Source organism: Pseudochaenichthys georgianus, chromosome 8 (genome assembly GCF_902827115.2).
Source record: "Pseudochaenichthys georgianus chromosome 8, fPseGeo1.2, whole genome shotgun sequence".
Lineage (NCBI taxonomy): Eukaryota > Metazoa > Chordata > Actinopteri > Perciformes > Channichthyidae > Pseudochaenichthys > Pseudochaenichthys georgianus.
The window spans coordinates 27,175,960-27,197,339 of NC_047510.2; the positions used below are offsets into that span (position 1 = coordinate 27,175,960).

At 40.1% G+C, this 21,380-nt stretch overlaps 2 protein-coding genes across 3 annotated transcripts; both read right to left on the reverse strand.

Annotated features, from left to right (window-relative positions):
• Positions 1-446: 446 nt before the first annotated feature.
• On the reverse strand, positions 447-8,587 carry spsb3a (splA/ryanodine receptor domain and SOCS box containing 3a). 2 transcript variants are annotated; one of them, XM_034089550.2, is made up of 7 exons: positions 8,366-8,587; positions 6,202-6,371; positions 5,306-5,486; positions 4,515-4,702; positions 4,294-4,396; positions 4,083-4,208; positions 447-2,948 (listed from the first exon to the last, which is right to left on the reverse strand). In XM_034089550.2, exons 2-7 carry the CDS (start codon positions 6,307-6,309, stop codon positions 2,560-2,562), a joined length of 1,095 nt encoding a protein of 364 aa, XP_033945441.1. In that variant the 5' UTR covers positions 6,310-6,371; positions 8,366-8,587; the 3' UTR covers positions 447-2,559. The 2 variants fall into 2 exon arrangements, with proteins under 2 accessions (XP_033945441.1, XP_033945442.1); XM_034089551.1 differs by lacking the exon at positions 8,366-8,587 and having other exon boundaries at positions 5,306-5,481; positions 6,202-6,286.
• An 808-nt stretch (positions 8,588-9,395) lies between these two features.
• atp6v0ca (ATPase H+ transporting V0 subunit ca) lies at positions 9,396-16,064 on the reverse strand. Its single transcript, XM_034089748.2, has 3 exons — positions 15,808-16,064; positions 12,492-12,675; positions 9,396-10,550 (listed from the first exon to the last, which is right to left on the reverse strand). Exons 1-3 carry the CDS (start codon positions 15,881-15,883, stop codon positions 10,346-10,348), a joined length of 465 nt encoding a protein of 154 aa, XP_033945639.1. The 5' UTR covers positions 15,884-16,064; the 3' UTR covers positions 9,396-10,345.
• Between the last annotated feature and the right edge of the window lie 5,316 nt (positions 16,065-21,380).

The following is a 21,380-nucleotide window of genomic DNA, read 5'->3' on the forward strand; positions in this document are numbered from 1 at the left end:
AAAGTTCTACTTGGTTTAAATGCAGTGTCCAAAATATTATTAATACAGTAAATAATAGTTGTACTTTTGGCCTTTGTATTTTTAATCAGATTTAAATTTGATGTGGATTACAAACTGTGGACTGCAAGAAAGTGTCTCCGGGATGCGTTTAACAAATTTAGAAGACGTATTTTACGTGGACACTTGGCACTGTGAAAGTTAACCAATACACTTTTTATGTTGACAACACGATACAACAAAGATTGTCATTTGTAATTCTGATGTGTATATCAATCAACTGGTCCAATCCCAGGTAAATGTTCTTACCTTTTTCTACTACACTTGAGTAACTGCAATATTGTCTGTACAATTCAAAGTAAAAAGAAATACAAAAATGTTTCGTTGATCATATAACACTTTGACATCTAGAAATAAGCATTTCCCAGGTAGATAATAACAACATCCAGTTCTTTGTGCATATGTAGCATTCGTTTTTATTTTCAGCTGAAAATCATGCTGATAAGTTATACAGAAAAAGGCAAGTAAAGGCCTTCAAATACAATATAATTAATATGACATGGTATAGAAGACACACGTAGAATGTTACTATTTACAGTACAACAGTAAGAAAAAGTGCTTAGATGTGAAGACCAATACTGTGAAATAAAACAAAAATATACATCTTTTTGATTACAACTAACCTCTTTGTAGTTACATTAGTAGATCTATAAAGTTACATCTGATAAATCCATCATGGCACACTACTCGTGATTAATGACCGTGGTCCTCTGGTACTTTCACTGCTGTTGTTTGTGTCAGAGCCTCCATCATCACATCCTAAAACACAGTCCTTCTGAAAACCATTATCCACAAGAGGCTGGTATTGCATAGTACCTTCATTCTTTGTGTACGTCCACTCAAACCAGGACCTCATCGGACTGATCAACGACAGGTGACTGAGGCAGTAGTTGGCAGACTGTAGCTTCAACGCCTCGGTCAAATACTATTGAAATACTTATATTTTGTACGTGTGAGTCCACAAAAGCTACAATGATTATTTACACATTTGACTCTAGGGTAACAATCCCCTTCTCAGTTATTCATGATCTAGAAACACTTTAATTGATCACAACTAACTAACCCCCCCGCAGGCTTGAAAGGTGGCTGTAAAATGTTTGCATTTCACAATCAAAGCATCCAAAGATTGGCTAAAAACCACTCTTTCCGCATAATAAACATCTCTACTGCTCTTTCATGTGATCAATACATTCTAAAAGGGGATAGTAACTGGGACGAAATATGTCTCAATTCCACCTTTAGTTGGAATTGTGATTGTCACCAGACAGTGGCCCAATACAGACACTGTTTTTTAGTTATAATCAAAAATATATAATATTGTCAGACACACAAAATAGTCTGGGGAAACGGGGAACTTTTTCCAGCCACATTTTAGGCCAATGAGTGTTTCGTACTAAAAGGATTTATAATAGAGTATGACCTTAATTACTTACAGTCAAGAAGAGTTGGTAAAGGACGTGAAAGGACAGGCCAAAGGAACACACTTGCATAAACAGATCAGTACGAAAGAGAAAAAAAATGCTTATAATCAGAGTTTTTCAATGAGAGAAACGTACTTTTCACAAAAGGTCTAAATAACCTATAAGCCGGAGAAAGAGCCATGAGAACCTACCTTACATGTGCGTATCTTATGAGTGGCATTCTGTCACATAATCAGATCTAAAGGAGCTACACTTATTATGTATACAGCTTATATCTTTTAGAAAAGAGGAAAAGCAACACCTAGCAGGAGACTTACAAAAGCTGGTGACGGATGGATGTTGCCAAAAGTGTAACAAATATTTGAATTGTAACGTGAACTAGATCATTAGAAAGAGGAATCATGTGAGTATGGGTTGATTGGAGATGATTGATGCCCCTTGTTGGAGCACTAACAGCTATAAAATACATTCGGGTTCTTGAACCTACATTAAACATTTCTTAAGTTTTTGATCTGTCCTAACATTTTGGACAGTTACCTTTAGAGCTGTAACATGAGGGTAAGAAATAAAAAATGACCTCAAGTGTGTCTCTCCACTTTGATTTGGCAATCTAACAAAAAGCTGCCGATACCAGTAAAACATGTAACTGACTTGGATAATGCATTGGTAGCATTGAGAACAACACACATAAATTGCATACATGTGAAAATATACAGTATCTTTTTTTAAACCCTCTTTTTGTGTGATGACCGCCAACATGTGGCCATACTTGACTTCAGTGTTACACTGCACAGTCGGTTCCTGCTCTGCTCATACATGAATGGCAACAACGTATGCTAGCTAACGAAATAACACAACACCTTTTCACGTATTACTGAAGCTGGTTTGGATAATAACGAGCATGGAGACATCTGAACGGCGTGAAGGAAGATCACAGTAAGATCGTGCGGGCAGAGATACCGCCGTCACAGCTTTCCACCTACGTACCGCTCCGATCCTTTCTTCAGATGTTGAGGAAAGCTGGAGGCAGGCAGGAAACACTCAGCCAGTGTTTAAGGAGAGGTAGGAGTCGAGCCGTCCATCATGTCCAGCGGCATCTCTTCCTCTGACAGGCTTCCAGGTCGGACGTACAGCCCTCCTCCGAGTCACTCTCAGAGGACAGCGGTCCGGGCAGCGGGGGGTCGGGCAACGCAGGCTCTGGCCCATCGGGGGTTTCTTCTGTGCTGCCGTTATTGAGACTGAGCACCCAGCCCAGTTTGTTGTGCAGCAGCTGGCGAAGGCCCGGGGGCAGCGGCAACACGTCCAGGGTGTCGATGCAGTCCGGCAGCAGCTGGCGCAGGCGGGCGCAGCAGAGGTAGAGCAGGGAGGTGGGGGCGGAGCACGATCTGATCACCTTCATGCTGCTCTTCGCTGCCGTGGAGCACGCCATCGGATAGAACCTCTTGTTATGTAGCTCCGTGGCAGCAACACCTAGATAGTAAATGGTGACATGATGTTAGTGTGTAATATGTTGTAACAATACCACTCTGTGTACATGTAAATAACCAAGTAAATGTGCACACAGGTAGGATACACAGGTCACTCAATTCTGCGGCAGGTACTGTGTAATTTCTGAATAGTGCTTTCACAAACATACCATCACTTTATATGCTGTTCCTTCGAAAATACATTTCCTTCTAAAACAATGTTTTGTGTCATATCATTGACTTGTTTAGTAAAGTTGCAAGTGATGTGTCGGTCGCGAACGAGCCGATTCTTTTGAACGGCTCTTTGGTACGAACGAGGGGAACCGAGTCGTACTTGGTGAGAGCCGTTCTTGTTATCGTTCAATCGTTGGTCCGCGCTCACTGCCTGCCAAAATCCACTCGCCTTTTAAAAAGCTTGATTTTGTTCCCCAAACGTATTCTGTGAAGACCCGCCCCTACTCTGATTGGTACAATCAATTGGTTCGCAGATAAACCTATTAACCCCGCCCCCTTTAAAATAAACGGCTCTTTTGAACGGCTCTTTGAAAGGAACGGAGCCATAAGATCCGGCTCCCTTCAAAGAGCCATAATTCCCATCACTAACAGTTGCCATGTAATTAGTGAGCTTATGTACGCGTGTCAGCATGATTAGCTCATGGTGATTCAAAAATCCTACATCACCCTCTCATGGTTCAATTAGAAAATGATTACATGCTCGCTGTACAATATATTTGATAAGTTTCATACAAGCTTAAGAAATCATTTGTTGAGGTTTATATGTGATCATGGATACAGTGATCCGATATGCCAAATCAGTACCATACATTTTTGAAATGTCACAACATTTGGTGGTCTGCTACGAGGAAGGCCATCCTCTCAGGCTTCAGGCCACAGTATTCTTTGCTTATTCTTACATGAAGACAATGTTGATATTGAGCTATATGGCAGAGCCTGATTGATATATGAGAAGGTATTAGCTTGTTCGAGTTATGGTACAAGGATTTTCAGTACAGGAATGCCAAACTACATTAGGTCATTTAAAAGCTATATTCATTACTTAGTTTGTCACCAAAGGAACACTGACAAACTCCACCATTCATATAAGGATTCTTTGGTTACGTCATGTGTTGTTACTAACCTATACACTTGCGGTTTTTGAAGAAAGTGAGTGTGCCGTGCCACGTGTCCAGGTGGACTCCAATGATGGACCCCTGTCCGAACCGGGAGGAGAAGTTCGTCTTGTCTCCTTTGTGATGCAACAAGCCTGAGCGAGGAAGGAAAACACTGATTTATGCAACAATCCCTGAGAGCAGTGAATGCTACATCACAGCATGTTGTGTTACTCTCACCTGTGTAAGAAAGACCCCAGCTGTCTGTGTCTTTTCCCAGCAGGCTGCAGAACGTGTGTCTGAATTTGTCTAAATTGACATCAGAAGTACCGATGCCAACCATCTGTAAAGACATACAGAACAATATATAAACCTCAACTTCCACACACTTTTACTCTTGATGTGGGTTTCTGTAGTGATACAGCAGGTCAGTGTTAGGAGGTAAAGGCATTGAGGGTTACCATGTCTGTTCCGTACACTGGGGACGTCATTTTGATCTCCCAGAAGTGCTGCCCCTCTGCCAGCTCTTTGGAGCCGCGGATGGCTGCCGTGCCACAGCTGTACTCAGAGTGGAAGTTCACTTTGCGGTTGTCGCAGCTCAGCAATGTTGCAGTAGATCTGCTGCTGGCATCCCAGAACCAGTCAAACTCTGAAACATCAGAAGTCATTCAGTCAAACATGGCTAAAGATACAAGACATTACATATTGTTTACTGGTTTTTTATCTGTGTCAATTAGCACAAAAAAATATTACTTGTAGAATCTATAGGTGAGAAAATCACAGAACTTAATTAAATATAACATTACACTACAATGGTGTGACTCCAGTGGGGCTGTACCGAATGTAATTTTTTTAATTCAAAGCTTCTATTTTTTCCAATAAAGTTTTGAATATCTATCCTCATATTTTATTCAAAAATTACTTGATTTGAATAAAGAGGTTCATTGGATTATTGGATTATATCATCTTCATTGATTAAGAAATCTTGTTCGTTTTGTCAACATAAATAAAGTGATGACATCTTGATGGAGCGACATACACAAAGCGAATGTCAATGCAAAATGTAATGTTTTTTCATAATATTTATAATTCCTTTACTATAAAAGTGTTAAAGCCAAGAGAGTCTTTTTTGTTGTGGTGACTCGGCAAGTCACAGAGCAAATACTTTCTTGATTTGAATGTGCAGCCCAAAACTCAAGCGACAGTCAACCTTATTATAAAAGTGCTCTTGAAGTGCAGCAGTGGTCTTTACCCTGGTCCTCCTCTCCACAGTGGCAGTCTTTAACCTGGTGGAAGCCTCGCAGACGAGGGTTGTAGTTGGTCTCTGCCTGGGAGTCGCAGCCACAGAAGGACTCTCCGGTGACAGGCACTGCGCTGGGGACGGGAGGCACCATCACTGCTGAGAAGTCTGCCTCAGAGTCTGAATCACTGTACTGGGGGGAAGCAATGTAAACAAATACACAAACAAATCATATGCCAGGAGCATTTCTTATGTAACAGCATAGCACATTTGTTTTGAAAATTGACACTGCATTGAAAAATGTACACATCTACATCAAATGTAATTGTGAAAGGCAGGAATTATGTTGCTTTTTCTTTAATCTCTGATATATTGGACATATTTTATTTTTCAGAGTTAGTTGTCATTCATTTAAGCTTTTTGTGTACCTATATTACTTGTAAGCATTTGTCTGTTTTTAATTTTGTAATAGTTTTAATAATGGTTTTTTTTAGCTTATTCTAAAAACTTAATTTCTTTTGCTGTGTTATTATTGTGTTATTATTATATTATTGTGTATGCAACATTTTACACAAAAGAAAATATCTTGTATGTTAACCTACAGTACTTGGCAATAAACCTGTTTCTGCCTCTGTTTACTTGCTATGGAAACGATTGGTTCTGATACAAAGCAGCAAACAAAATCATCAACAAACGCACATTGTTTAACGGCCGAAAGCAAATCAGACATTTTAAGTAAGACAGGGTTTTATGAGGTGAGTTTTTTCATGGTGACACATCCTATCTCCTGCCTGGAGTGTAAACAAGTGGCATCATATGACACAAACAATAACCCCAGTGTCCGCTCATGCTTCAGATCCGTTCAGAGCGTTAGGTCTCAGGGGAAAACAGCAGCCTTGTATTCTTACGTCTAGGCGGTCGTAGCTCCATTCTTCAAGTGCCCGGGCATCAGCATCTCGTCGTATCCCACCCCAAACATATCGCCATGCACGACTGTTCCTGCTGCTCCTGGACATGGCAGCAACTGAGACACTTCAGGATCAGTCCATATGCTGACAGAACAGCATCAGTCCATCTCCTGAAAGATAAAAGGACAACATTGTTATCAGTGGTAGTTTACCAACAGTTTGAATTGCTGATTGTAGCTCTGTGCACTGCAAGTTTTCTGAATCAGTTTAAAATACATTCCTCCACGAGTTACATCATTTAGTGTTGTCTGTTATCCTGGCAGGGCTCGACATTATAAATGGCCCGCTGGCCCGGAAGCACTATGTAGACACCCCGGGCCAGCATAACGTACTTTCCACTTGCCCGCTCGGGCCACTAAAAATATTGTGGTATTGGTATTTTGACTAGCAATTGTGTTAAATTGTTTCGTTTATTAACGCTACAATATAGCGTTTCGTGAGTCGCTTGTCGTTGTTGGGTGAAAAGCAAACAGCTGTTTGCTGCGGAGCGCAGCGCGAGCAGGCTCCCGTGAGCGGGAGCGCGCTCCTTCACTACAGGCTATCGCGCCACCTAACCATTCGCCAAAATATTTTTAATACCAGCGGTAACCCGCCAAGCACCGGGCAAAAAACAATCTTCAAATACAAGAAAGTCTCCGGAGGAGTTAAAGGAGAGTGACAGGGAGCATGAGAAGAAGAGGGAGAGAAAGTGTCAGCCAGCTTGATCGATGGAGTTGGCTTCTAGTGGTGCAGTGACGCGTCCTAAAACCCTTTTATAATCTATTGATTAGATTTATGATTCTAAAATTATAAAAGTAGGGTAGACATGTGGAGATTATCCGGCTGAACAAATCGTGCATTTATCAAACAGGTTTGTTTTCCACAGACCTTATTTCCAGCTATTTTCCAAAACCCTGTGGAGAAATCCCATTGCTTTTTGTCGAGGGAACCAGCAGCTTACTTCCTGGTTTTAGGACGCGTCACTGGCTGCACCTCTCAATATGATGATAAACAAGGTCTTCTGTCGGCTCTGTACATCAATGCCGACCTATGCTGACGAGTAGTAGTAAGTGAAGAGTAGACAATATAAAGGTATTGGCGAAATGTCCCAGCAGTTTAGGATAATGAAGGATCTAATCTAATCTAATCTAATCTATAGCCATTACATTTCTAACTCATAATGACAGGAAGGCAGAAAGTGCATTATACAAATAATAATACTCATAATAATATCAGACATTTTTTAACAATGATCACAATATCATTATTTTAATAAACCAAATATGAACAATTGAGGGAAATGAGGAAGAACTGATGATTCAAATGTTGTAGTACAAGTAGTAATGTAGTTAGTGCATAAATTACTATTGCAACAAATGTGTTAATTTTCTTCATTATTAGTCGATTTTTTTTTTGGACGAATGCTCCGGGCCAGTGGTTACAATGGTGGGGCCAGTGACAATACAATTCCACCGGCCCGGAGGACCAGTGGCTTTTTACCCTTAATGTCTACCCCTGCCTGGTGTCTTGATTTTACCCCCAACATTTACTACACCCTTTGTAACAGACCCTATTACCTTTTGAACTTGCGATCCTAAATGTCTTCATGACAAACATCAGCTTTATCTTATTTATTAAGCTATCTTATCAAATGCTAATAACCAAAGTGAGACTTAACAACCACACACAAAATGCTTACTACTTATCCCAACGATAACAAATTGCTAGTAGTCAGGTCCTTGTCTACATATCGCTGTCATCATCAGAAAAACTGTTGTGGTCATTTGACGTGTGTTGTTGTTTTCTTAACTAGCTGTAGTTAGCCCCATCGCTAGCAGGAGTAGCTAACGCCACACAGTTGAACTGCGCATCAAATAACACTTTAGCAGGAAAGCTAACCATAGCAAGGTCAGAACACCACATTTCAGAGCCAGACTGATGGTTTTGTGAGTCAATATATAACCAAGTATACTTCTTAAAGTCGTTTATTGCGGTGTTTTCACGGTTTATTGGCCATGTATTATGAAAAACTGACCGGAGGCAGATTCAGACCTAGCGTAAACTAGCCCATTAGCTTCTGTTAGCTGCGTGAAGCTAACAGCGCTGGATAAAACGTTATCATTACCTTCCTGTTGTTCGCGGGAAATGCCTGACAGCAGCGAAGAGACGTAGTTCCGTGAAGCCACTTAAAGCTAGATAGTTGTTTTATTACAACTGAATGAGCGGCTAGCCGAGTTTCCCTTTTTTACATGACCTATTTTACATTATTGTGACAGTAAACAATAACAGGCAGGCTCTCTGCAGGAGCCCCAGCACTGTCTCCTCCACAGGAAGTTTCTGCAGACTCCTGTCAGAGAGGGACCAGCCCTTTTCTCTTTATGCAGTCTCTAAACTCTCTTTATACATCCATGGGCCCAGCAGGGAGGTGTTATTCACTGGTGGAGGAGGTATTTAGATGTTTGTGTAAAAGTACAACACACAATAATACTATAACAATAGCAGTTAAAACAATATATAGTGGAACTATTCATGAAGATTGTCCCCTTTAAGATTAGAGTTTGTTCATATTATCAGCGGTGGGAGTAGTTACATAGTATAAATACCACACACTATAAAACATACTCATCTTGCATTATAAGACTTAGGCTACATTTACTTATAAGTTCATTTTGAGGGATTTGCCCTTTGAGTGTTTCCATTTCATTTGTACATTTCAGGGGGAATGTTTCTTAACTCAATTACATTGTATTATGTATTCTTTATCAGTCAGGATGCAAATTAAGATTAATAATTAGAAATCAAACTTATACAAATGTTTTTATAGCTCAAGCTACACAGCAGGATATGTATCGAGAAGGCACTAGTTAGTAGTTACTGTCTATTAATTTCCACTTTAAAACACTGCAGTATTAAGGCATTAAGAAAGCAATGTTCTTTATAACAAGCATGTTTAGCACACATGTGCTTTCATTAAAAATGTTTTGGAGACATTCACATCCACCTCAGGGTGAACTGTGATAACCTTTGTTAACCCTTCACTTGTCATCAAACTACTGATTCTACAAACTGTCTCTTATTCAATTAATCTTTAACTCTGAAATGTTGTTTCCAAGTCATCGCATTCACATTAGCAAAAGAAGCACATGACAATTACATGTTTCTGGAGGAGGTTGAGTTTTATTTGGAAATCTGACAGTGAACAGTGAGCTCTCACCTTAAAACAAAAACAAAAAAAAGACATAAGCACTACAGGTAAACGATACTAGTGTTTCAGAATGTCATATTAAACATAAAGACTTTCACACACACACACATTATGCACTCAGGTCATTCACACACACACTCACACACTGTCAACCCCATGTCAACATGTGGACATCCTCCATTAATAATCACACTACATCCAGAGGAATTCCAAGCACTTAGAACAATTACCCACAGTGCAATTAATCTAACTATACACAGATCATTTATATATTTTTTATGTATATAGGGTATTCAATACACATTATTCCATTTAGACAGTTTCATAAAGTCAAAAGTCCTCAGAACTTTCCATAAATAGTGAACAAAAATAATATGTATTGACAGATCTTCGCCACTGTGATAAAAAAAATGGCCCCCGAAAAGAACATGAAAAGATAAAAGTGTGCATGATTCTTCAGCAGTCTCAAGACAGAGAGTGACAATCAAAACCACCAAATGAAAAACGAAACTCCGGAGAGGGGAATGGGCAGAAGGATAAACGTTGATACTCACACTCACGGCACAGACTGGTTACTACATTTACAGGGGGGTGGAGGGACTCTGGATCACTGTACATGTTAAGATCAGACAACAAATCAAGCAGACTGTCCACACATCATCCCACAACAACCAATACATCTTCATGCCCGTTCAGTACTCACGAGACCTGACACAACCGGATGGCGTTAAACAATATAGATAGATCACATCTACTGGGGAACGCGGCGGCACCAACATGTTTCTGATGCCATCCTGTCCTGTCAGACCCACGGGGTGTAATGGAAGTTAAGTGAAAATCCCCTATTTGTTCTTGCTGCTTTGATGTAGAATGAATGAGATGGTGTTTTGATGCGGACATCTATTTTGTAGATAGGATCAGAGCCACGATGAGGCCGTAAAGCCCCAGCACCTCGGCGAAGATCAAGATGAGGATCATGCCCACGAAGAGCCGGGGCTGCTGGGCGGTGCCTCGAACACCGGCGTCTCCCACGATGCCGATGGCGAAGCCGGCCGCCAGACCGCTCAGGCCCACGCTCAGACCGGCACCGAGATGCAGGAAACTCCTGTTGGGGAGGGACGGAGGAAAGAACAACGTCATCAAACAAGGTTCATTCCGTCTTTAAATTGATGTCAAAGCAAAACCCCTTCTCCTGTTAAACACTATACTATATCAAAACTAAAGGATTCATATTAAACTTTGCTGATTCACTGTGACTTCACAAGCACCATCTATGTTTGAAAATGTAAATTTGAATCAAAAAGTATTTTTTAGATTTGCATTAATAGTTTAGTTTTAGTTTTACCAAAAGAAACCAGTAGGGCCTGGCTCATTTCGTGGCATCTGCAGGCAGTGGCAAGTCCTTCCGGCATATGCCACAGAGGCCACAACTTGCCGAGGCATCTGCCGCTGCTCAACGGGAGTTGCCACAAGATGCCAGAGTAAGAGAACGTTTACGGTAGCTGCCACTCGTCTTCCGTGGCAAATGCTGCTATTTAAACCTGTATTTATCGTGTAAAATGTCGCTGTTTTGGCATGACTTTATCGAACTGATCTGTACACAGGACTGATGATCTGTAGACAGGGTTAGGTTGTAACGGAATACATGTAACGGCGTTACGTAATCAGAATACAAAAACAAAGTAGCCTAACTGTATTCAGCTCGCGTTACATTTTATAAACAACTAATCCGAATACAGTTACTTTCGTAAACCTGAAGTGAATACATTTTGGAATACTTATTGGAATTATTGGTGGAAAAGTTTCCTCACAAAATGTATCCTAATATTCATTACCGGCAGAACTGTGTGCACACATGGATGTATAATAAGTGTGCACAGCGCAGCAGCATGTCTGTGAGGCCTCGCCCCCGCACGCAGATGAGAGAGATCTCTTTTTAAATATATTGAAAGTTAGAAACGGAGATGGTTCGATAAAACCTGCAAGATAACGTTTATAGCATTTCTTTATTGTCGAAATGATGACATTTCATAACGGGATCAAATCAAAGTGAATGGCCTGCTGCTGCTGAAGGCATGGGGCAAATATAAGTCCTTTGCCTAATTTATAAAGTAAACCTTAGCATCTCACTAGCAGTGGCAACTGCAATCAGTTACAGCTGCCCTAAGTCTGTAGCCAAGTCTAATAACACCAGTGTACACGTTGCTGTGTCAATACAGATATGCATTTGTTAATTATTTGTCTTTACTCGTCATACACCTGGTTTATCGTAGCAGTGGAAACTCCCCTCAAGAAGCGACAATTGCCAAGGGCGTTGCAACCCTCACTTGCCAATATTTCATCATAAATATAGCACGTTTGTTTATTTTAGGAAACCATGCTCCAAGTAAAATTGAATAGAAATGATAATGTATAATCTTTTTGAAAAATAGAGATCGCACATCAGTCCTGTGTACAGATCAGTTCGATAAAGTCATGCCTAAACAGCGACATTTTACACGATAAATACGGGTTTAAATAGCTGCATTTGCCACAGAAGGCGAGTGGCAGCTACAGTAAACCTTCTCTTACTCTGGCATCTTGTGGCAACTCCCGTTGAGCAGCGGGAGATGCCTCGGCAAGTTGTGGCATATGCCGGAAGGACTTGCCACAGCTACCACAGAGTAGCGGCCTCTGTGGCATATGCCGGAAGGACTTGCCACTGCCTGCAGATGCCACGAAATGCGCTTGCTGTCTCTCAAAGAAACAGCTAATTTCCGGCCCAGCACAACACAGCAATGACCAGAACAAAATACATGTACCATTTCCAAGAAGGAAATCGATTAGCCTTGGCCTTCAATTCATGACGTGGTCACAATTAGAAGTGGAAAATATAACTTTGAGTTCTTTATTTTGAGGATTTTATTGTGAAAGTTAGGCAGTTTGATGTTTAAGTGTATTGGCTTCAACTAAAAGCACATGAGCTGTAGAAGATGCCGTCTGCTATAATGTCTTCCCACTCACTGAGAGAGATCTAGTAGAGTATTGCATCAGAGGCTGATCTTACTTGTAGAGAGTGACTCTCTCGGAGATGTTGTTTGCTATCAGCACGGCCACCACCAGCCCGTAGATGGCGATGATACCCGCCATGACCACGGGGATGATGGACTTCATGATGAGCTCTGGCCGCATCACGGACATGGCAGCGATGCCTGTGCCGCTCTTCGCTGTGCCATACGCCGCTCCTAATGCTGTGAAGAGAGGTAATTCATCAGTCAGTGTTTGTACTTCACTCCTAAATGATTCTTTACAAAAACAGACAGGATATGGATTTCGACGGAGATTGGCGAGAATTATTTATCCAGCTGATCGATTTAAATTCTCTCTTCCATCATACTGGCTCTGACAGTGTGTAAAGACCCGGCGTGCAGGCAAAATGAAACAGAAGATATATTCGGCTGCCAGTTTTCTCCAGCCAAGCCATAAATAACAGGAATTAAAGTGATATAAAAAAAACTACGTGTACTTGTAATTCACACTAGTGCTTCCATTTTTAAAGTGTCCTCACAAACATTATCTGAAATACATTTTAAAAAGTGATAAGCGGATGCACCTTGCACACTTTATTCCCTTTGTCTGACTTTCAGCAGGATTATGGAAAACACGTACCAACCCAATCACAGGGTTGGTACACACCTTATTTTTGACAATCTGTGGGGGCATATATAACCGATTATCACACACGGCTTTGACGACAACAGGCGGAGAGCAACTGTGATTAGACAATGTTACTGGCTTATCATGGAGACTAGCTGGAGCGTACAAATAAACATATCACACACACCGACTCGGCCACTTCTCACTTGCTGATGTGGGTGTGTTGACACTTTCGATGGCTGTGTTCTAATCGGCTACAAGGCATTTTTTTATATTGTGTGAAAAAGCAACCCAGCATTTTCTTCCACAATTTTAAAAGCGAGTATCTCTTTTCATAAAAAACAGGAATACCAGACAATACCTTTTTGTCATCCACTTTTATTTTCTGCAGTTCTTATTTGCATTAAGTGCAATTAAGTGCCTCCCTTTTCCAATGCATCGTAGGCTAATTCTGCTTTCCCGCTGTGCATCCAATATCGAGAGATCTCCATCGTGAACATCAAACAACTGTTGTGACACTAACAGATGTTTTTGTGGCAGAAAGCTGTAAAGCCCAGATTATACTGGTGTCAAGGTGTCTGTGTGCCTATAATGGAGGAAGTCGTTTATAAAAATGGCCTTGAGGGCATTTCAGTGCTTAACGAAATAAATTGTGTTTCCCTTTGTGATACTGTAAACAGAAACAAATGCAGTCAAAATGTCAATTTGAGAAAAAGGAATTAATGCTACTTCCAGTCCTGCTATATGTTATCTGTACACTTCCTAAAAATATTGAAAAATAATAATTAAAGCAGACGAACATTTGTGCAGTACCAACATGTAGATCATTTTAGAAAGGTATACATCAGCTACATTTGCATAGTAAGTAATAGGTTTTAGTTTAGCCCTACAATTAAATAACATTTAGAGAAGCGCTGAAACCATTGGTTGGCCAGGAAGTGACAGTTTCCACAAAAAGATGAGTTTCTTTGCCAATCTCATTACAAAATGTAGAATTCAGTAACATTTACAATCACAGAATCCGTTTTTAAATGCCACAGCAATCCCTGTCATCATGTTACCTTATATAAAATATGAATCCAATTTTAAAGCACTGTGGGAAATTTAATTTAGTCAGAGCCCTGGTACTGGATTGTTAGCTATATATTCTGGGTAAATTATTACAGATAAAATGTTGGATATTACAATATAATATGTTACAACCAATGGGAAACAGGGCTTGAACTAATCCCAACATAAATCGTATTTACGTTATATTTCATGAAAATCTGGGCCTTGCTGTTCCGTAAACCCGCCCAAGTATATTTCAGATCTGTGGGAAACACTGACGTATGTATCCAAGCTCCTTGCAGTGTGGTTTTCAGATGTTAAATTAAGAAGGTAAGAGCACTTGCATTGTATAGATAAATAAATAGACACCCTGAGTGCATGTGTAGATATACAATCTTAAAGTAAAATAGTATCACAGTCACACCACCCAATGGACAAACTGCACAAAGTCTCACCTGATGTCAGCATCAGTGATTTCCACATTAAAGAGACAGTGGTTTGTGTCTACAGGAATATACATCTCCCCCAAAGATCTTTATAATTGTATGTAGGAATGTATATTCTTCAGGGGTCATTTGGAGGCCCAAGTCAAACACCACCTTGCTTTACTTATACCACAACTGGGATTGCTGGCCTCAGAAGTGGTAGAATAAATATTCAAAACCTTTTTTCTGAAGTAAAACCATTAATTATTAATACTGAACGCTAAAAGTGCATGTGAAAAATGAAACGACTGTCACCTACGATATGACAGATAATATTAAGCCCTTAAAACAATAACTGTTCAGCTAATTAAATTAAATAAACACAAAGATAATTGCACAATTTTGGAGTTTAACCCTGTGGGAACAATTTGCAGTAACAGTAGTAAAATGTCTCCAGGGTAAATATAATGCAATATTTTCCTTTGAAGTAAAACATGAGTAAGTAGAATACATTATTTTTGAAGGATATTTTGGGGTATAATAAGTATGATCATGAAAATTATTTAATATTTTCACATTTACAGTCATTTGAAGCTTCTTTTTTTGCTTGGGCCCCAGGCAGTAGGCTACCTTGCCTCATGTTAAAGTCTTCCTCTGAGGTTGGATATTTCCTCCCTGACAGATTGGCTGTGCCCCGCCTCCCGCTGGAGTGCATGCTAAACATGAATGAATGAATGGATGGATGGATGTTCCCTCACTGACGTTAAGGCCTTGATGCTGGCCCTCCTGTAACACAACACCTTACGACCAATGTGGCTGCATCCAACCCGAACGAGCATCGTATTTATCTGATAATCCATGAGGACCTGCACCTTCCTGTGTTGAAATATAATTTAATAATGTTTAAAAGACATCCGGTTCCAAGCATCTGCCATCTAATAAATGACGGTCTGCGTCACCATGGAGAGCTTGATATGATATAACCACAGCTAGCTCCAGGGTTAGCAGGGTGAGGAGCTTGTGGTCAGCGGATCGAAGGCGGTGGAAACCTCCTACCCTCCATCCTCTGCCTCACATCTCGGGCAGGTGTGTGAGCCATGACCGCCTCAGCTAACACCCAGTTTGAAGACAGCACCCCCCATTTGTAGTTTTCTAATACGAATTTGACACCTTGCTAAGCTAACGCATCGTTATAAAACAGTGAAAGGTGCAGAAGACGGTTGGTATATAAATGACGGTTGGTGTAGTTACCGCTGAAGACCATGGCCGCAGTGGCTCCCATCACAGCGAAGAAAGGCGCGTACTCAGGGCTCTCCTCAGAAGACATTCTCGCACTATTCTCGCGGTCGATGCAGCTACAAGGTAGACTTCTTGTTTTTAATTTAGGTTTCCCCGTTTAACTACTGGCTAGGTTACAACACAGAGAGAGGGTAGAGAAGGTAGCTGCCAACAAGATCACCAGTGTTGAAGAGGAAAATGGCGAAACGGAAAAAGTCACATGACGAGCTACCATCTCGGGAGGATCTATTTATGTGAATACGGGGGTGGTCGACACGAACAGGCTTGAAACATCTAACCTTTGTTGTTTATTGCACTGTAAAATACATGCTATACAATACTCATCTGATATTAATTATCATAGCTTTTATATTTAAAAGCATTTGGTTAAAATACGATTTAGGATACGAGTAGCTGTACTGTGTTTTATGGTATGCTCTGCTGCAAGTGCACTTACTGCAGTTGAAACGCTAGTTGTCACTACACGCTGGCGTATTAATTATTAGGTATCAAATAGGTAGTCAAATCAACTATAAACACCATGTTAGCTCTATAATTTGAAAAGGAACACAAAATAAACTTTAGTCAAACAATTGATAAATAGAGGCGACCAGAAAGCACAGTTTCCCAGCATCCATTCATGCTCCTTTAGCTATAGCCCCGCATGTGTTGTTATTATTCGCCTAGAAAATAACCTGTCAAGCAGAAGTTAATTTAAGTCAACATTAGACAACCTTTAGTTGGTAAACATCACATTCTTCCGTTTTTGAGTGACCCGGGGACACCTCCTGCTGCTGCTTCTGTCAAGGTGACACTGTAACATCTAATGTCAGCTATAAGGACATGTCCCCTCATGTATTTTTGTTTTGGTCAGTTTTCCTAAATAGATTATTTCATACCAGATCCTATTTTACCCTTTTGATATATGTTATGTATTTATCTTCCACAGCACCCGTTACTGAGTTGATGGTTATCACATTTTGTAATCCATGCAATGAGTTTTATTTCCTGAGACCCTTTTTAGTTTGAATTATGTTTTTGTACAAAAATAAAATAAAATGATCATGGTTTTAGCTTGTATGATCATTTTCCTTGAAGATAATAACGTACAGTTTGCATTTTACCAATTATAAAATCCAATCCATTTATATACCTTTCATAGAAAGGTTACAAAATGCCTTACAAAACAGCAGTTAAACAGACATCATTACCTGAGCCTAAAACACAGCTTTATACAATAAATGTAATATTATAGCAATCCTCGCATTAATAAATAAATTCTTGTTTGATTAACACTTATACCATTGTGTCAACTATCAATGTGTAAAACAGAGTTTCATGCACAAGTACCACTTTAATTCTTGTTTTTGCAAGAGATGTGCTCATAATTATTTGAAAATGGTCATTCAGCATTACAAAAAGAAAGAATAAAACGTCTATTCCACTCAAGAATTGTCCAACTAGTCAACATACACAAGTAAGATGGGCTGGCTTTGGTTATAGAGCACCATATAGAAATGTTGGACTAAGATTTTGTGTACCCACCTCGCAGATCACCAGCAAAAACATGTAAATGTAGTATGTGATTAAAACAGAAAACATTGTAAATCATCACCCCTATTGGTTTATGATGACTTAATGTTTGCTATGTGGAAATTGTCTTTATAATCCATAAGCCTAACACACATTTTCATCTGATACTTGGAACATTGTGCTGTATAAACACTCCAAATAAAAATATGTGCACATCATTGCAGATTACGATTACTAATGCAACTTTACACATTTAATTGACATTCACCTCCAGGTTTAAGTTTCTGTGTCTTTAACCCAAAACCTGATTATCAAATTATCAATTACAGCAGATGTATTCCCCGAATAGCATCGACCACAATACTAATTACTCTACAGATCATATTCAATCTGAGGGATTTGACTTGGTGAGATATGGCACTTTCATGGTTTTAAAGTCACTCCAGCTCCTGTACATGCATTTAAGGAATTGTATAAATTATCTAGTAGGGTATTTGATTAACTCCTTCATTTGATGTCCTATATATTTCTAATTCAAATGCTTGTCTCTCAGTTTGGTCTTAGTTCAATTCTGTCATGAGAATGTTCTTACATCTTATATGGGAAGACAAACTGAAAGCAGACAGCAGAAAATGTGTTGCACACACACATGACTGTCAGCAGCCTCTGCGCTGCATATTGTAAAGAAAAGCCTTTAGTCAGAGCTCAATCATGTGACCAGTTCCTGCTCCAAGATCAACAAATCAAATCAAATCAAGTTTTATTTATATAGCACATTTATAAACGATTTTTGGTCGAGCCAAAGTGCTGTACATATAATAAAATTAGCCTACAGTAGAGACACCTTACAGCAAATACAACAGCACAGATTGTTCAGAATATCAGTATGAGAAAAACGACACCCTCTATCCTTAGACCCTCACATCGTACAAGGAAAAACTTCCAGAGAAAACCCACAGTTTAAGGGGAAAAATGGGAGAAACCTCAGGGAGAGCAACAGAGGAGGGATCCCTCTCCCAGGACGGACAGACGTGCAATAGATGCCGTGTGTAAATCGAAGAGATAATACATTTTACAGCATATAGACCGAATGTTAGGAAATGCATGTGTCTGTAATAAGAAGATGAATCCACGAGGATGTCAGCTACAATCCTGTGGAAGCCATCAGGGAAGCAGCATGACGAGACCCAAGGCAGGACCGCAGAGACAGGTTCAGCCACGACCCGAAGTCCACGACTTAATCCAGAACTCAGGATAGAGGATCCAAGACACAGGACTACAGCAAGAGGATCAGCCTCGACTCCGGATCCCGGCGTAGATATAGATACAAAACAAGAAAAAAGATTTGGCTGGGTTAATCGGAACAAGAGAATACACAGACACAGACAGAGAGGGAAAAGGTCATTGGATAAAAGTTATTCTTGATAACCCTCTAGAAAGATCTCATGAACTTCCCCACTCAATCTATCAAGACCCGAGCAGTTCTATTAGAAGTCCAAGGTAAAGGCACAGGCCGGCGCATACCGCTCATGGAATCCCTCACCATATGAACTCTGACCCCTCAAGTGTACAAGTGAAGAGACACCATGTGTCAGCTCCTTTTTAGAATAGTATTTCTTCTCTTCTCAGAGAAACAAGGGTATGAAAAGAACAGCCAGAAACAGAGGAAGAGAGGCACAACGTGACTACGTAAATGCACTCTCCTAAATATTAAACGAGTAAGAGGTGAAGAAACACAAAGCCAGAAATTGAAATGAAAAGGCACCATCATGCTTCCCCTTAGAATAGGGTGGAAATTATGAAGACCCAAATTATGAAGAGGGGACATGGGATACTAGTGAAGAGGGACAACAGTGAAAAGGCCCAACGTATCCAACGTACTAGCACTCTCCAAAGAGACAGAAAGTCAAAGTATACGCCGAGAGGCACAACGTGACTACGTAAATGCACTCTCCTGTATCAATTAGTTAAAGGGAAAGAGGGTGAAAAACTAAACTAATCAAAAGAAGGAAGTAGAGAGACCTAAATGCCCTCTCCTAGATTCAGTTAAAGGAAAGAACTGGGGAACAAACAAGTACAGGAGGAAAGGCCCAACGAGTCAACGTCAACACACTCTCCTAGAATAGTTCAAGGTAAACGGGGTAAGAAGACTATAATAAGAAACAGAGCTGAAAAGGCGTCCAAGAACGCTTTCCCTCTAGTCCAGGGTGAAATGTAGGAGAAGAAACAGAGATAGAGAGCACAACAACCTATCTCTTCGTCAGATGCACTCCCCCGCCTGGATAAGCGACTCTGTGCCCCATTCCCCTCTACCGGACCTTAGATCCGCAGAGGGAGTGGGGAGGGACCAAGCCCAAGAGGGGGTTTAGGGTTTTAAAAGAAAACCCAGCAGAGATCCAAAAATGGATGAAGAAGTAATTACAAAACGGTTTATAAAACCAAGAGGTTATTCCTCATATTTCTAAAATGTTCTAATCTAATTCAGGGTTATACCAACTCAGCTCCAAGCAACCAGACGTAGCAACCAGTCAGTCCAGTCAGAACCTTCTCTAAGGTCTCCCCCCCCCAACCTACTAATCATAAAAAACTGAAACCCCATAAAACCCCAATAATATTAATAACATTTAATAATATTAAAAATAGTATCAATTCTGTGGATAACTAAATAAATAAATAATTAAACAAAAGCCAGAGAGAAAAAGTGAGTTTTAAGTATTGATTTAAAAACAACACTATACTTTACTGTAAAAGGACAGTTCAGAGGGGGATTTTTTGGGGGGAGGAGAATGCTTTTTTGGGAGATCATTTTGTCCTTAGGTATTCAACCTTTGACACAGTTCATAATTGTCCTCTTTTCACTGTCTCCTTTCCCATGGAATAGGTCTACGGCCTTGCTGCTATCTCTCTTAAGGAGGGGAAGCTTGGGCGCATTGTTGTTGCCAGCTTATGACCGAGCACAAGCTGACATGAGATAGTTTATTGTTCAGGGACATCTAGAAGCCCTTCTTTTTAGGAACGTAGGTTCCCTGGTGCACATTCTTTCTCTATGGACGACAGCTCTAGTTAGATTCAGGGTCCATATTTGTTTGGTCTCGCTCATAAAGAATGTTGATTATTACACTCTGAACTAGTTAAAACTTGGAACTACAGTGTTTGACATCAAAGCTCCAGCTCTCCTTGTGTCTCTCTGAGTCCCGACTCCTTGCTTCAGAAGTTTCCCCCACACCGGGCATTTTGCTGCCTCTTTCAAAGTTTGAATGTTGCAGCAATTGGACGGTTATGTGTTGCAATGTGTTGTGAACCCAATCCATACTCCATGTTGTGAAATATATTAATGTCAATACGCACCATTTCTTTCAGTAGCACAACTGAATTTGTCTTCTATGACTGTACATATATTTTCGTAGCATTTTGTCTGAATTCTTTGCATATTTTAATTAAACAGATCATATTCCTCTTATCATTAAGTCCCCACATCACCATCTGCTGGCTGATCTACGGACCAGTCAGAGGATCCTGTTGGGTCTCATCCTCCCTGTAAATGACAACTCCGCTAACATGTTTATTATATATTTTCACTTTAAATTACAAACTGAATGTTTGACCGTCAGTTTATTTCCACACCATCTTGCCACATGCATTAGTTAACGCTCAGTAAAACAGGAACAGAAAATGATGATGAAACACTGAAAGGATCCTCAGTTGTCAAGGGTTAAAGAACAGGCTTTTATGTTGTCTTTGTTCTTACTACTCTCCTAAAGCATTTATATATATTTCTTTTTAAAGTCATTTTAATGGGAATAAAAGGCAAGAGTACATACAGGAACATATTACTCGTCCGGTCACAATAACTTATTTTTTGAACGATATATTGTTCCAGAGATAATTCCTATTAACAACATTATTGTCCTTTTTTGGACAATGTTATGCTTCTAATAAGATAATGGAATAAGCCTAGCTTTCAAACAGCAATGCACTTCTAATACTTAAGAATATTCAGACATTGGAATTGG